The 17732-nt window shown below is 40.9% G+C and overlaps 1 protein-coding gene across 8 annotated transcripts in view; it reads right to left on the bottom strand.

Moving 5' to 3' along the window:
• EPC1 (enhancer of polycomb 1) overlaps positions 1 to 17732 on the bottom strand; it is a 98851-nt gene that overhangs the window by 69466 nt on the left and 11653 nt on the right. For 4 of the 8 annotated variants that reach the window (XR_012655195.1, XM_032799093.2, XM_032799094.2 and 1 more), the window contains exon 1: positions 1779 to 2274. The exons of the other annotated variants lie outside the window; for them this stretch is intronic. Coding sequence is in view for 3 of the 4 variants with exons in the window: in XM_032799093.2 (XP_032654984.1) it covers positions 1779 to 1931 (153 nt within the window). In the remaining variant the exon portion in view is untranslated. Of the gene's footprint in view, positions 1 to 1778; positions 2275 to 17732 lie in introns of those variants that run through there. 8 annotated transcript variants of the gene reach the window in all.

Here is a 17732-nt window from a genome sequence, read left to right as displayed (position 1 = left end):
ACATAAATGTTAACTATAGTATAAATCCTCAAACTCCAAAATACAACTTAGAAGAAGATTTACAGCACGAACACAATACAGGACACAGATTGATATTTCCTAACCCATCCAGAAATTATCCAATACAAAATTGTTGCATGAAATTCCACACGGTTTGTAAAATTGTCTGTACACTGTACCAGGTGTACAAGACTGTACCTGAAAACCAAGGAATGCATTCCTTAGGTTTAGAGAAATGTAACAAACTTCACTTTTAGTATCTATAGGAATGCAGGAAGGAGCTTAACTGTCTTAATCCAATCAGTTACTGTACTATCAACTTGAAATCTAGTAAATTAAAAAAAAGTTGCTCCCTAACTTTCCTCCTTTTACCAATACTTGTGGTTTTAAAGGTCACCTTTTTAAACATGTTCTCTTTTCTACTGCTGTATAAAAACCCTACAGAAAACAGAGAAGAACAGACTATGCTAGGAAAACAATGAGAGTGACAAGAGCCTGTCACGTGCACGAACTAAAACTGAAAAAGAGACTACCATCCTACAATCTCTTCAGGTATAGTATTGCTACATTGTAACAATGGCAGGTAAAATGTTTTCAACCTTTTAAGCTGACAACCTTTTAAGTAAAGGGGCTTGAAGTGACTGTCTTCTACTGAAAATGTAAATCTTCAGCAAAACAGTAGAAAGAAGCAGAAATTGGGAAATTTAGACTTCCAAACTCAGATCATCTTTAACAAGTTTGTAGGAAAAAAAATAGCAGCCTGTGTCTGAATTGTAACAACCGTTATTTCTTTGTCTGATTCATATGAACTATTCCTGTTCACCATGTGCTTGAAAGCATTTATGTGATTACACATCGTGTGCAAGTATTGATATCAACCTGACAAAAAGTTTAAATTCTTATTTTTAACATAAATTTGTTAAAGGGAAGCTGTCCTTAGACTGGAAACCCTTCTTACAGCAAAGATCCGAGTAGCAAGAAGCACAAAACCTCAGTCCCTTGCAGTGTTATACTTATGTCCCCCCTGCCCTTCAATGAGCTCTCAGTGTTTTCAGGAATGAAAGTTACATGGAAGTCAGTAATTTATATCAAGTTTATAGTTAAAAGCAGGCATGTGTAATATCACGTGTCGTCCCCCCAGTGACTCAACAGCCCATAGATAGAGGTATAAGACTGGCTGCAACCTTCACTGTGGGTCCACGGCGCTGATCACGCTCTTGAGCCCACAGGTACATTCAAGCCGCACAGAAGTCCTAGGTGGGCTGCTCTGCCATGATCTCAGCCGTGTCCCGGCACATGCAGGAGAACAGACCCACCACGTGCAGAGCCACAGCTTCCTCACAACACCCATAGCCTATGCCGCGCTCCCACTACCGCAGCATGTAACTCGACAACGCCACCCGGTGGCAGCGGGAGAGCACTGGAGCCTCACCAGGCACCGGCTCGCGCTGCCGCACAAGGCCCATCCCAAGCACCAGAGACAACAAAATGGCGGCAGCCCGCTGCGTCACGTGACCCCTTTGTGCCTTCCGAGGCCTGGGATCGGCCCTGCCAGCCGCCGCGGCGGGCGGGTTCGGGGTGGCGGGGTCCACGGGAAAGACTTGGTATGGGACGAGGGGGAGGATTTGGGCTTAGCATCCCCCCCTCTCCGGTCCCCCCCCCTCTCCGCGGGCGGGGAGAAGATGGCGGCCATTTTGTGCTTGCGCAGAGGCGAAGGTGGGGGCCCCGGGTCGGGTGCGGGGGATGGAGGGACCCGGCCGGGGGGGGGTCTCACGTACCGACTCCTCTTCCTTCTCCATGCCCGTGGGCATCTGCGGCACGGCCCGGTTGATGGAAGCATATTCGGCCAGATCGGGCAGGTCCTCGCAGCGGAAGACGGGCAGCGGCTTGGACGCGTCCAGCGCCCGGGCCCGGAACGACAGTTTGCTCATGTTAGGCAGAGATGGCGGCTCCGACTGGGGAGGGGGGGGCGGCAGTGAGAGCGCTCCGAGCTGAGAGCCGGACCCCGCCGAGCGCTCTCATGGAGGGACCGGGGCTCCCCCAGCGGGGCGGGGCGCACTCCGACGTGGGGCCCAGCAGCGCCGGCTGGCGCGGCTGGGTTGGGCGCTGGCTTTTCTTCTCTGCCGCTCCGGCTCCGCTCAATACGCCACGGCCAACATGGCGGACATTAAACCTCGACTGGCCGCCTCTTTCAGCCAACCCCAGCGCCACAGCCATTCCCACACTGCATCGCGCAGGGGCGCGGGCACAGCGCGGCACGGGGCGCGCAGCGCGGACCCTGGGAGCGCGGGCACGAGAGAGCGGGAGAGCTCAAACGGGCAGAGAGATGCTCGGAGTGAGGTCTCCTCGAGAGTCCCGCTTCAGGGCGGGACGGGCTCTGTCCGCTCCTCAGTGTGAGGCGGGGGGACATTTACTCTCCGCTACTGGGACAGAGGCCCCCGTGGTGTGGGGTAAGGGGCTAGCCCCAGGTCTCACTCACCGAGGAGCTGGCAGGGGGACAGACCCCATTAGTGAGGGGGCAAGGACCATGCAAGACCCTTCGCTCCCTGCAGGGCAGGGGGAGACAGACTACCTGGGAGGCCGCGGTAAAGACAAGCAGCACAGGCGACCGACCTGGCTTAGGCCGATGCGTGAAGCAGCCTGGGCAGGGAGGTTGTTTCCTGTAAGAGCCGCTGTTGAGCTCCCAGGCAGCCCGTCTCAGGGGCTTTGTGACATCAGAGTCCATAGAACTGAAACCTCAGCTGTAGAGAAAGGAAGAGATTGGCGCAGGGGCTGTTTACAACTTTTTCTGTTTGTTCCTATGACTCCAACTCTGGAAAGCTGGTTTTGTTAAGAATTTAACACTTCATGATTAGTAGTATGAGGGTAGTATCCCACTCTGGCACTGTAAACTAGATACCAAGCAGATGATCCTTGGCCCAAACAGTTTACAAGCTAATGAAAAGGCTGAGGTGCTAAACCACATTTGAGTCATACAAGATGTCCCCAAGAAGCTCAGGGAAGACAAAAGTTAACATTCCTTATGTTTCTAGGTTAAAAAACAAACTTTTTTTTCTGGAAAAAGAAAAACACCAAAGAACTAAAAGTACAGCAATTTAAGTGTTAAATAGAATGAAGTCCACAGTAGTGTCATGTATACTTGATGCTTTGGAAGGACTAATTTCACAATGGTGAAAACAATTATGAGCCAGATTAGCTAGAAGGAAGAATTTAATCAGAAAGAAGTGAGTGATTCGTTAAGAATACTTTACTAGCTACAATTGAGGAAGAAGGCCATATTGGTTAAAACCCTATCTGGTGTAGCAGGGGAGTGAAGGCTGCTATATAAAATGTTATTTTATATATAAGAATAAACAAATGGAAGAAAGGGGAGGTTGATCATAATCAATCTAGGAACTAGAAAAATTGATAAGGAAAGCAAAGGGACACAAGGAGAAATCTATGGCCAGCAGAGTTAAGGACAATAAGGAGTTTTTAAAGTATATTAGGAACAAAGTATCAGAGGGGTAGCCGTGTTAGTCTGTATGTATAAAAGCAGCAAAGAGTCCTGTGGCACCTTATAGATTAACAGACATATTGGAGCATGAGCTTTCTTGAGGGAATACCCACTTTGTCAGATGCATGTAGTGGAAATTTCCGGGGCAGGTATATATATGCAAGCAGGAAGCAGGCTAGAGATAACAAGGTTAGTTCAATCAGGCAGGATGAGGCCCTCTTCTAGCAGCTGAGCTGTGAAAACCAAGGGAGGAGAAACTGGTTTTGTAGTTGGCAAGCCATTCACAGTCTTTGTTTAATCCTGAGCTGATGGTGTCAAATTTGCAGATGAACTGAAGCTCAGCAGTTTCTCTTTGAAGTCTGGTCCTGAAGTTTTTTTGCTGCAGGATGGCCACCTTAAGGTCTGCTATAGTGTGGCCAGGGAGGTTGAAGTGCTCTCCTACAGGTTTTGGTATATTGCCAGACTTCAAAGAGAAACTGCTGAGCTTCAGTTCATCTGCAAATTTGACACCATCAGCTCCGGATTAAACAAAGACTGTGAATGGCTAGCTAACTACAAAAGCAGTTTCTCCTTCCATGGTTTTCACACCTCAACTGCAAGAAGAGGGCCTCATCTTCGCTCATTGAACTAACCTTGTTATCTCTAGCCTGCTTCTTGCTTGCATATATATACCTGCCCCTGGAAATTTCCACTACATGCATCCAACGAAATGGGTATTCACCCACAAAAGCTCATGCTCCAATATGTCTGTTAGTCTATAAGGTGCCACAGGACTCCGCTGCTTTATTAGGAACAAAGATTCCCAACAACAGTATTGGTCCACTACTAGCTAGAAATGGTAGAATTATCAATAATAATTGCATTCCATAATATTTCTGTTCTATAGCTGGAAAAAACATATGTAGTCATATCATAAAATAACACTTTCCATTCCATTAATACAGTGGTTCTCAACCCATGGCCCAGTTAGCACACAGCTGTGGCACAGCTCAGCTGTGTCCCAAAGGCCAGCCCACCTGTGTGGTCCGAGGCAGGCAACTGGCCAACCCTGTGGCTGGGGTCCAGGCTGCCACTGATACATAGCGCGTGCGCACACACACACACACAAAATATGCAGGCCATACTTATAGGATGGGGAAGCTTATTCTTGGAAACAGTTTCTCTGAAAAAGATTTGGGGGTTGTGGTGGATACTCAGCTGAACATGAACTCTGATGTGATGCCATAGCCAAAAGGCTTCCTGCAGGTCCTTGGATGCAAAAAGGGGAATCCCGAATAGGAGTAGAGAGATTATAACTCCTGGGGGGAATTCTGCACCAAAAAATGTAAAATTCTGCACACAATAGTTTAAAATTCTGCAAAATTCTGCATATTTTGTCAAAATAATATAATCACACCAGTTTCAATGACTTTGGTAATTTATTTCAAAATAACTGTCAGCCAATATCTCTAACAATACAGCTAACAAAACATTCAGGAAAAGTTTTTTGACAAATAAATTCCTTACTAGGCATATTAATACAGAACTCTATGTAATATTTAATTTAAACTACAGTACAGAACCGTATTTCTCACACCCCTCAGAGTGTAAAGGCTTGGTGGAGTCAGGAGTAATGGAGAAGCTGAAGGAGAGAGAAGTAATTCCTGGAAAAGAGCCTGGATATGAACTTGAAGGGTTGTTGGGTATGCATGGAAAAGTATGGAACAGGTTTTTGGGGGTGGCAGGGAGGGATTGTTAGGGAGCGTCCCCATGCAGACCCTGGCAGACTCCTAGCCTCTCCCATTCAGTCAGGCACATCTACCCCTGTCCCCATGTATCTCTATGCCTCTACTCAGCCATACTCCTTCCCCCCATTGCTCTGCACTCCCCCATCCATGTCTCCCTGCATCCCCTCCGCCAGCCCTCTCCCCTCATCTTCATGTGTCCATGCACCCCGTCCCCATTTGTCTCTGCCCCCACTCAGCCGTCCCCTTCTCCCTTATAGCTCTGCACCCTCTCCTGACCTGTCCATGTGGCCTTGAGCTTCCACTCCCATTCAGCCCCTGCCCCAGTCTGTCCTCCCGCCACTAGCCCTTATGATCCCCTTTCTGACCCCCCCCCCACTGTCTGTGTCTCCTTATCCTCTGTCTCCTGACCGGCCCGGTGAAGAAGGCAGGCTCTTTCTCTGACCTATCCTGGCTGGGGCTTACCAGGAGCGGCTGCAGTGTTCTAGTGTCACAGTGCCCACTAATACGCAAAAGGCAGAACTGCAGCAACTTTTCAGCAGTAGCTATTTTTGGGGGTGGGGGTGGAGAATTAAAAATATGCACAGCACATGAAATATGCATGCGTGCAGTGGTGCAGAATCCCCCCAGGAGTAAGATTTTACCTCTGTATTTAGCACTGGTGTGACTATTGCTGGAATACTGGTCCCACTTCTGATGTCCACAATTCAAGAAGGATAGTGAAAAATTGGTGAAGGTTCGGAGAATAGCCACAAGAATGATTAAAGAATTAGAAAACATGCCTTACAGTGAGTGAGCTCCTTGAGTCTATCTGTTTAGCTTAACAAAGAGAAGATTAAGGGTTGACTTGATTACAGTGTGTAAATATCAACACCTGAAAAATATTTAATAATTGGCTCTTCAATCTAGAAATGAAAGGTCTAACACAGGCGTTCTCAAATTGGGGCTCACAAGGTTATATGGGAGTCGTGAGTACATGCATGAAACAGAGAGCAACAGCTATAATATATATCATTTAAGTCTAGTGTTTTAGAAAATTACACCTTTCTGTCACAGTGTATTTACTTCAAAAAGTATTGTAAACATATAATGCAGCAATCATTGTTTCTAAACAAAATATATATTTGTATTATCACTACTTTAAGGAAATTGGACTATGGGGATTGTAGTATTGTGCGCGCAGTTTATTGTCTTGAGACTAAAAAGGTGGGACTGAGACAACATTAGAAGGCTTGATTGTTCAGCGCTAAGAGCTGCATTAAATCACAAACCACTGAGAACACTGAGATTGACCAATAAAAAGTAATTTATAAATTAACAGTCAGACACAGAGGCAGAGGTGGAGCTAGGGGGACTTGTGGGGGCTATACTCATCACAAAATTTTCCTTAGTCCTGCCTCCCCCACCCCCGAGCCACCCCTTGCAGCAAAAAAGTCAAATGTAACGCAGAAGTAAGGGGGGCATGATATGGCATTGCCACCTTCACTTCTGCAGTTCTGCGTTGCTGCCACTGCTGCTGCCGCTGCCCTGCAGCCACCTAACTTTGAAGGCAACGCGCTACTGTTGGTTGTAGGGATGACCTTGGGCCCACAGGCCTGGATGCCTTATTAATTGAGGCATTTTGTTCTTGTCTGCAAGCTGGGCACACCCGGCTTCTTATCACAGGGACTTGGCCTTCCTCCATCCTCCCCTGCACTTTCCCACCGGACTGCCGCGTCTGCAGCTGGCAGGTGTTTTTGTAACTTGCCATGCTACTAAGCTCGTAATAAAAGATTTTTGTAAAAAACAATGATTTGTACTGTGCAATTGCGCATGTGTATTCTTAAAAAATAATAAAAAAAAGTAAGCTTAGTAAAAGCAGCTTTTCACCTCCTCAGTTACCCTGCAAGTTAATGTCAAGTCTTTCCTTCAGTTGGTCATGGTGTTGCCTTCAGAGCTGGAAAGCTGTGAATATCACTTTTCACAGCAGACTTAGTGCCCCGTTGCCACCCTTCTGCGCTGCTAATGGCAGTGGTGCTGCTTTCAGAACTGGCCCGCCGCCAGCACCACAGAAGTAAGGGTGGCAAGGGGGCATTAAGTCTGCTGTGAAAAGTGATATTGACAAAGTTTCTTCATGCCCTCCCCAGTATTAAACAAGTTATTTTTAAAAAACATATTTACTATGCTTATAACTAATTCAATAAAATATGTTTTAGTCTTAAAAGGAGTAAGAAAATGTAAATTCATTTTAAGCAATAGGGTTATAAATTTAGCATTTAAAAAACTGTTAAATATAATAAATGTGTTTTTAATTTATAAGGGGAGTTGCACTCAGAGGTTTGCTGTTTGAAAGGGGTTGCCAGTACAAAACATCTGAGAACCACTGGCATAATACAATCCAATGGCTTGATGTTGACGCTCAACAAATTCAGAATGGAATTAAGATGTATATTTTTAACAGAGCCAGTAATTTATCATTGGAATCATTGGATATTTTTCTAACAGATATGCTCTAGAAATTATTTTGGAGAAGTTCTATGGCATATTAGGTGATTGCAATGACCTCTATTAATCTAGTTTAAGCTTGTGTATATTAGGGTTTTATATGCGTTTACTTAATTGGGTTAGTTAACATGATTCACTTTTCTTGTACAGCCAAGGTATCAGTGAGAAATTTTCAGTCTCACTACTGACAGTGAAATCTCGCATTCAAATTGCCCCAGTCTGAGACACAAAAGCCCCTGGAATGTCAATTTTCCTAACCCTTCATCAACTAAAGTTGAACATACAACTACTGTCTATTTTAAGAACCCCACAACATCAATTTATTCACGTAAAGATATCCTTTTGGGCCAAAATTTAAAACTCTGATCCAAGAACTATACAGGTTTGCCCTGTATCCCTTTGCCCAGGCAGAGTCCCATTGACGATGCAGTTCTCAGTACAGGATCGAGGTCTATAAGTTGTGTGTGTTTATAATATTAATTAAAATATTTTCATGATTTTATTCATGCCAGTTAATGTTTTGTTTGAATTTAAACAGTCCTCTCCAGTGTTTTAAAAGGCAAATACTGTGGCACTGTGCTACTGCATGAGAACCAGAAGATAAAATTGACCTGGCATTTTCTTGGAGTGACAAGATAGTTAAGCAGCTTCTTTTGATGTTGTGGTAAACGTCTGTCTCAGATCTGGACTTAGAGTTCAACATCTGAGTGTTTACTGTGAACCTCCCCCAAGCTTATACCCAGCTTGGATCTTATCTCGCTGCCACCAGACAGGAATACTGCGCCTGCCTCGCTCTGGTCCCCCCAGACTTTCCCTGGAGAAACCCCCCAAGACCCAGACCCCTGGGTCTTCCTATTTCACCCCCAGCTCCCCCCCCTTTCCCTGGGTGAGCCTGGGCGATGCTATACTTCACTCCTTGAATACAACCGGAGAGGCAATCTAGCTTCCCCGAGGCTATGCATTCACCTAGTCAGCTCACACAAGAGATTCCCCCTCCCTTGGTCCTGTAGCTTTTCGCCGGGACAATAGGAAAGTAGACACAGAGTTTGGCTTTTCCCTCCCCCTTACACTGTCACCGATATAAAAGAGTCTGGTCAGAGATTCTCTCCTCTGCCTTCACTGAGGAAAGAAACTTCCACAATTTTTAAAAAGAAAAACTTTATATAAAAAGAAAGAAAATAAAAACAATAATACAGCATTAGAGAGAAATACGGATCTGCTTATAAAGGAAATATGAATAAACAGCCTGATTTAAAAGATAGCCGCAATTAACAGTCAGAAATCACATCATGTCAATACAAATTAAAGCACATCACAGCCGATTACTTTGTTTCCTTTTGTACTCACAGATGTTTAGGAGAAGATTTCAAAGAAGATGGAGTTAGAAGGAAAGCTTGTTTACTCACAGCCGAGGAAAACAAAAAGACCCAGAACAAAGCCAAAAACCTCCAGAGGTTCCCACCCTTACTTTTGAAAATCCTGTTTCCTGATTGGTCCTCTGGTCACGTGTTTGGTTCTCTTTGTAAACCTTTTACAGTAAAAGAAAATTAACCCTTACCTTAGCTATCTACTTATGACAGATGTACTATATATCAATAGTGGAAATCAAATTACATTTTAAAAATTCTTTCAGTTTTAATAATTGGAGGTGCTGTTTTTGACACAGGTAAATAAACTGTTTTTGACCTTATCATAATAAAGGGTTAGATTTAAGAATTCTTCTATGTTGGTTGAAACCTTGCTAAATTTAGTTGTTGCTAGCAAAGTTTCAGAACAAGAAGTACCAAGAAAGGGGCAGTTATTAATGATTGAGACATGGTCTCTTTTTATATGAGATATTCAAATGTTTGAGCGAAATGGAAAACATGATATTAATTTGTACTTTCACTAGATGTTTCAGTGCAGTATTAAAAATGTAAATAGCTTTTTACCCTAACTTTTATAAATTAAGCATTAATATTCATTCAGTAAACATAAATGTTTTCTTAATCTTATATAAAAATCTAAGATTTTCCAGAAATCTTAAGTAATTTAATTTACCTAGGTGTTAAATCGCAAGGAGTCTTTCAGTGCATTTTTGCGCTAGGGTTTTAACTTACTGTTAAATTTGTTTCTGAGCTAAAACTCAAGTTGTACTGGTTTTCTTAAGAGCAAATATTCTAAACTTAAGATTTAGTTCAAGCAGTTCAGATGTTCGTGCTGCTGTTAGATGTAGTAGGCTTATTTATTGTTATGTATTAGACAACATTACTGACAGAAAAATGGAATCTTAGTTTGTTTTTTTGGTGTGGAAATACATAAGTTGACAACCCTGCAAGCTACCCTCCAGAGGCAGATCCCTGTGCCAATGCACAGCAGTTTATAAATTTGCAGTATAAATTATAAGTACACATTTCTCAGCTATTGTGCACGCAAAGTTTGACTTCCAAATTTTACTGTTAACTGTGAATTGTGTATTATGTACTGCAATACTGCTATTGGTACTATGTACCTTCAGAATACTTTGGCATTTGTCAGTACTAGAGCATGTACTGAAACAGATGTCAGGCAGTAAACCAGAAGGTACACCAATAAAATGTAACCTTTTTCTCCCGTTATTATTTAAATTTCCTCTCCTGACATTAAAAAGCAAAATATATAGGATATCCCATTCTTAAAAACGGAAGGATATTCAGAGTTAAACACTAATTGTCCTTATTTAACCCTTGTGCATAAACCTTTCAGTTTACACAAGTGTACGCAATACACCTCTACCCCGATATAACGTGGTCCTGGGGAGCCAAAAATCCCTACCACATTATAGGTGAAACGCCATTATATCGGGGTAGCAGTGGCAGGGCTCCAGCAGTGATTTAAAGAGCTCTGGGCTCCGGCTGCTGCGGGGAGCCCGGGCCCTTTAAATGGCTGGCTGAGCCCCGCTAACGTAGCCCCAGGGCTCCAGTGGTGATTTAAAAGGCCTGGGGATCCCTGAAGCAGCCAGAGCCCAGGGCCCTTTAAGTCGCCAGTGAGCCCTACTGCTCCAGCCCCAGGGTAGCAGCGGCAGGGCTCCACCGGTGATTTAAAGAGCTCCGGGCTCTGGCCACTGCGGGGAGCCCAGGGCCCTTTAAATCGCTGCCCAAGCCCTGGGGTAGCGGTGGCGGGGGTCCAGCGGTGATTTAAAGGACACTAGGCTCCCTGCAGCAGCCAGAGCCCCACTGCTACCACACTATATGTGAACCTGTGTTATACTGGGTCGCGTTATAGTGGGATAGATGTGTATTTGATATACCACTTGGGCACAAACAGGGCACTTGGTTAAAAGCTTTTGCCTGAAATTCTTGGGGCTAGCAGTTCATTTTCCCAGCAATGGATATATCCCAGTGTGACAAACTCGGGACAGACAGCTGCAAAGGAGGGGTAGGATTCAGTCCCAGAGGGTTAAAAGGCCCTCCTCCTTATCAACTGAGAGGCAACTACAGGTCAATCAGGTTCAAATGAGAAAGGGTTACCAAGGTAGCATTTAGAATCAGCTGAGGGGGAGCTACCTGAGGTTAATTAGTATCAGCTGATTCCAACTTAGGGCTGCCTGAGACCTTTTTTAAACCCTTCCCTAGGAGGAAGGAGTGGGGAGAGCAGAGAGAGAAGGAGTCCTGCTGCCAGGAGTGTAGGAGCAGCAAGACAGCGAGCCTCACCAGGAGGAGAAGCAGTACTCTCTCCCACAAGGGAGTAAAAATACTCTAAACAAGATTGGTGGAGATACGGGGAGAAGACTTCCCCTGTGTCCCAAGGGGGACCGCATTACCCAAACCTGTCTCAGCAGGACTAAAAGCAGCAGAGGCTGGGGAGGCTGAGAAGGTGCCTTGCCACACCCAGGAAAATTATTTTCTGCTGCAAACAAATGAAAACTATTAATCCTCAAGTTACTGAAAATCAGTTGATGAATGTCAATCTTTTAAACTATAACTTACAGGATAATTCTGATATTGGAAAAACAAAGATCACAAAATTATGTGACATATATACTGAAATTCAGGATTTCTGCTCTGAGCAGATTATAGCACGGAAATGTATGAAAAACCATTCAGAGGCAGCACTTACAGTAGAGGTGGTTTGAGGTTCAATGATAATATATAGAAACATTTAAAATGTTGCCATTTCTGGAGACTTCAATGTAGGTAAAATAGGAATTGCCATACTGATACAGATATTTCACTCATCTATCCAGAAAACAGACCTTCTCCCATCCCCATCATTAGTTCAGGTGTACTTTGAAAAACGTGAACATCTGCAGCTGTTTCACTTAGAAATTCAAGATGTCTAATTAAATTATCATACAAAAGGGGATAAACATTTATCCTTATCTTTTGCCTACTTGTTTATTGATAAGCTAAAGTAAAAACAGCAGCAAGGAAAAGGAAATGGACGTCTGATCCCATTACACCATAGCTTGTTTTGTTCAGCAAAGGAATAACAGAAGTGAATAGTAATGTGATATTTAAAGTATAAGTGCTTGGTTTTCATTTGTCTTTGAAGTAGGGACTATTCTATATATAACTATTTATGTATTATATTCAAGGGCTTTCATTGTCTTTGTATGCTATTTTTAGGTGGTCCAAAAATCATTATTGTACTTTTAAAAAGAGCTAATCATCATGGTATAGAGTTCTCTCTGTTTGGAAAATTAAGTTACTGGCATATTTTTCAAGAAGCAAAGCTCTTTGGTGTTGGTGGTGGTATCTTTTAGCACTAAACTCTCTCATCTGCAAAGACCTTTTTGATTAAAAATGAGAGATGATACGTATTTGTTGCCCATGCCATATCCAGCGGAAATTGAATGTCTCCACCACCTCTATGTCGCTGTGTTGTAGTAACAGAGGACAAAGATTTGAACTGTGAAATATGAGTCACTTGGTAAATAAATAACAATTACTGAGACACTGACAGCATAAGTATACTTCAGAGGTATGATGGACTGCAAATTTTCCTGATTCGCTCTGATAAAATGTCAAGGGTGCAACTGATAACAGATTTTAAAAATGTAGTAAATAGTGTGTAAATCATATCAGTTGAGGTAAAAAAGCCTAAGACATTAAGGATAGAATAACAGAAAGGTTGCTTTTATTCATTCTTTAATGAATGCTTTAAAATGCAAGAAAAAAATGAAACTTCATTCTCTAGTATTGGGTTTTGAACTGGACAGAATGACAGTAGTAGAGAGCTGATAGAAGTTTCTTGATGAACACTATGGCAGTTTTCACTGTCCATTGGAGGAACAGCTTCCAGTAGCTAGTCCGAAAATGTGCATTAAATTTATACACAGTACTTCAGGACCTAGACTCTCTCTACTATCTAAGTGTAAAGCAAGCAAGTACAGTAGAACCTCAGGGTTGCAACCGCCAGAGTTACAAACTGACTGGCCAAACACACACTTCATTTGGAACCGGAAGTACACAATCATGCAGCAGCAGAGACAAAAAAATTTTTTCAAAAGCAAATACAGTACAGTACTGTGTTAAACAAACTAATAAAAAAATAAAGGGAAAGTTTAAAAAAATTGACAAGGTAAGGAAACTGTTTCTGTGCTTATTTCATTTAAATTAAAGTTAAAAGCATAGTAAAGTTTCAAAGCTATATTAAGTCAATGTTCAGGTGCAGACTTTTGAAAGAACAACCATAACATTTTGTTCAGAGTTACGAACATTTCAGAATTACAAACAACCTCCATTCTTGAGGTGTTCATAATTCTGAGTTTCTGCTGTACTCTGATTATAATCATCTCACTAACTCAACTGTGGAGCAGTTTCTTCAGTCTTTCTACCATTGAAATCAGTTTAACAAGAGATAGTGGTTAGTAGCATTTTGGAGGCCAAAATGAAGGAAGAAAGAATACAGAGGTAATTTAATTTTTTAAGAAAAATATGCAGATTGCTTTAAAATGGCAAAGGAGTGCATATGTGGGGAAAGGCATGATTTAAAAAATGTAGGTTGATAAATATGGTATATTCTCTATATAGTTATATTACTGTAAAATAACCTGTGGAGTTATACCCTTCTTTCCTGTTTGTCTACCATAACAACTTACTCTTGGCATTTGAAATTGCTCAGTAACTGATCTGACTCCTGACTGAACCATGTGCATGTATCTTCCTTCTCTATTTGCTGTGAAGAATCCTCTTTCAGTTTTGCTTGTACTTTATCAACACAATGAAAGAAGCAGTTTGAAATGTTGCCCTTTTCTAAACAAATTTAAAAGCTGAAAAACAACAATATGCTCTATGTACTATTCAGATTGTCCTCAATTTTATAGTAATGCAGGCACAATTTGAGGCTTCTGTCTTCCTCTGTGGTCTGGTGTCCAAATATTTAAGTCATTTAATTAAGAATATTTCAAAAGTAATCTTTATGAAAATTAAAATTATTTGTACAGTGCTTTGAAGATGTCAGGGATAGAAATATCAAGTATACCTAATCATATATGGAAAAGAACAAGGTTCATGTTGAGCTGTTAAGGGAGCACATCCTGCAGTTAGGTCTGTGCAAACAGGGCCCCACCCACGCATATCAAGTTACAGGATCTGGCTCAAGGTTAGTATACCTAAAACTCAACCTGATATTTATATTTATGTTTGTAACTTCTGTATAGTACGGTCCTTCCCCTTCCCAAGACATCCGTTTTACTGGAATTCCTGGGTGATGAAGGAAAAACGTTTTTCACATGAAGACTGATTTCACTTCTAAGTGTTTATAATAGTGAAAATAATGCTTTGGAAAGTTATAAAAATACTTTTGACAGATTCCTTTTGTTAATAAGAACTGCGCAGATTAATATTTAGATACAGTAGCACAAAATAAGTCTCTCTGGACCTAGAAAGATTTTCACAGCTGAACTTTCCAACATGAGTTGTGTAATCCAGACACTTTCCAACAAGTGTTCATCAGGTGCAGCAGTCTTCAAGTTCTAGTTACACTATGGTTGTGTGTAAAGGATATGTAGATGAAGCTTTGGACTTCATTTTCTACATGTTATACTCTTGCTTCATCAAAAATATATATTATGGGAATATAAAGGTTTTTGTGACAACTATTTTAGCTACAACAAATCTTTCAAAAAGCATTACTGTTTAAGCTTTTTATATTGAAACTGTATTTTTTTTCCTCCAGTCTGATTGTTGATCAGGATAATATCAAGAAGACTATTGTAATTTTGTAAAAATGTTAAACAATTTCTCTGCTCTAACTCGCAGGAAAATTTGCACCTTAAGTCAGGAGCTATTTTTTTGTAATAGTACAACTACTATTAATTCAATAGTACTTAGCATTTTAAATGTTCATACAGTAGAACCTCAGAGTTACGAACCGACCGGTCAGCCACACACTTCATTTGGAACCAGAAGTATGCAATCAGGCGGCAGCAGAGCCAAAAACAAACAAAAAATGCAAGTACAGTACTATGTTAAACAAACTACTAAAAACAAGATAGGTGTCAGAGGACATGACACCGAAGTTTCTTCAGTTCTTCACTTTAATAAATTTCCCTATTTTAGAAGCAAGCAAATAGATGGTTATATGAATAAGTTTGGAAACATAATGGTTTAGCCATGGCACAAGCAGGTGCAACTCCCAGTGAATTTTATCCTGTCGATGTCATTTCTGTAGATTGAGCTTAAATGCAGTTGTTGCTGATCTGTTCTAAGAAAATGAAAAGGTCTAAAATCATCTGAAAGTTGATTCTATTCTAGAGTCTTTGGTTTTAAGTTGATTAACACAGTAGTTGACTTAGCTAAATCATCACTTCCCTGTTTTTAGCCATAAATTCAATACCTCATAGCTTTGCTCTACTATAGGAAGAAAATAATTTCCATCATAGAGAGCTTTAGAACTCTTATACACTACTTTCTTAGTTGCTTTAGTGCAAATAAAATGAAATGAATATAATCATGTCTTGGACTGTTATGAGAGTCTATCCCTTAAATAGGGATAGACTCTTCCATAGAATCATAGAAGTTAGTCTGACACATTTGTGTCTTCAGCTCTTGTCTCAGAAAATGACAAGAAAAATTGTTTGGTCTTTACAACTGAAATTAGTGTTTGTCAGTGTAGTGAACACATATGCGTTAGTGTGTTATAAAACTTCCTATTATATTGTACAGTAAATTGGCTATGCTTCTGGAAATTGATTTTAAAAAAGGGGGGGAATATTAAAGGAAGAAAAAAGGTTTTTCTGAAGGCATCTTTCTGTAGAAAATCTTATTAATCTCTCTACACCTCATTATCATTGCTTAACACATTCAAGAGGTAGAGACATCATTCTGATGCTAAAACTGCTTGACACTTTTCAGAAATGCAGAGCAGCTATAACACCTTTACAAAATGAGAGGCTCAGAAGTGTTAAATATTAGAATCTTTTCAACAGAGTAAGAAATTAAGTTGGCTGCTATTCTAATAAGGAAAAGTTTACTAGAAATGCCTGTGAAATCAGCAGTGTTGTTGAAATGGATTGTCTCACAGGACTGTAGAGGAGAGACATAAAATGTTAATTTCTCCAAATAAAACCCAAAGATTTAAAAACTAGCCACCAGTGGCCAATTCAAGATTTTTACATTTAAAGTTAATTTTTACAGGATATCACGATACAGCTAAACTATTGTACTGCACATTAGATAATGCTAACAAAAAACAGGCAGAAATTAAATAGTTGAGGTGAATAATCTAATAATATATCAATACTATTGCACAAAAACATTAAAAAGAAGAAAATGGAAGCTATATATGCTTCAGACTTAAGGCAAATTTCTTTTTAACATATGTGTAAATTAAAATGTTTATAACCTTTAACAAAATATTATGCTTCTGAATTGCACTGTATGAATTGAAGGTTTATTATTTCCTTTTGTGTTGATTACGTATCTTTAAAGAACATTTTTAAAAAAAATAATTTTCTTTAGTTTCAGCATCAAGGCTGAATGGGGTCATAGGCAACATTTTTTTCCATACTTAATATTATGTGAAAGGTCACAGGCAACATATTTTTCCAAACAAGTAAAAGAGGGCATTGTGTGTTTTAATAAAGTAATCCTACTTTGTAAAATTGGTTGAGTCATAATCATACATACCCAGCTGTAAAACTCAGCATCCCAACGCAAACAGCCTTAAAATAAACTCAGAATAATCAGTTTATTGCAAAGTAGGATGTTAAGAACATGAGCTACACCTGACAGTTTATGCTATTGGGCTCTATTCCAGGAGAAAGTGGGTAGAGCCACTGTTGACCTATTTCTTAATCCATAAGTAACTGAAAGCATCTTGAGGAGTAGAGGAAGGCCACTGGCAGCATTCTGCCCTTCCGGCAATAGTAAGGATCTCAGGGGAGATGCTGGTGGTCTATTTGTCCCCACAGCCAAAAGGAATCATACAGGAGGCACAGCTGGCTCATTCCCGTTTAATAAAAGGATAGCTATCTTATACACAACATTGATTCCCTTTCCCCCCTTGCAACTAGAGTTGGACTTTTTTTTTTTACCACTTTCAGTTCACTCAAACATCTATTTGATGTCTGAAGATTTTTTCTGAACATTCTGTGATGCATAAACTTCATACTCACTGTTTATTTAGCATTTGAATGAACAAGTTTTTCCTATGAGTATGGAAGAATAGTAACTGAGGAAGTCCAAATGCTATGAATGGCTGTTGCAGAGATAATAACTAAGAATGTAGGCAAAGGCCTCAACATTACTATATCATCATGAGATTTTTAAGACAAAAAAAAAAAAAAAAATCACATCGCTAGATTCATGAAAATTTTTCAAGTGATAAACCATGATTAATGGACTTTCTGCTTTATTGCCACACTCCTCAATCCCCTCCTCCAGAAACCAATGTTAGGTATTTCTTAACTCACTTGGTTTAGACATCTTCCCTAGTAATTTATTCCATAAATTTATCCTTTGGATTAAGCAGTTCTCTATTTACTTGCACTTTCTTAATTTTAGATGGGTTGGATTCCGTTAATTCTTTTTAGCCTTTTCATGAGGTTAAAAAAGCCTTCTCTT

The sequence above is a fragment of the Chelonoidis abingdonii genome, chromosome 2 (genome assembly GCF_003597395.2).
Source record: "Chelonoidis abingdonii isolate Lonesome George chromosome 2, CheloAbing_2.0, whole genome shotgun sequence".
NCBI classification, from domain to species: domain Eukaryota; kingdom Metazoa; phylum Chordata; order Testudines; family Testudinidae; genus Chelonoidis; species Chelonoidis abingdonii.
This window is presented reverse-complemented; position numbering and strand designations above follow the sequence as displayed.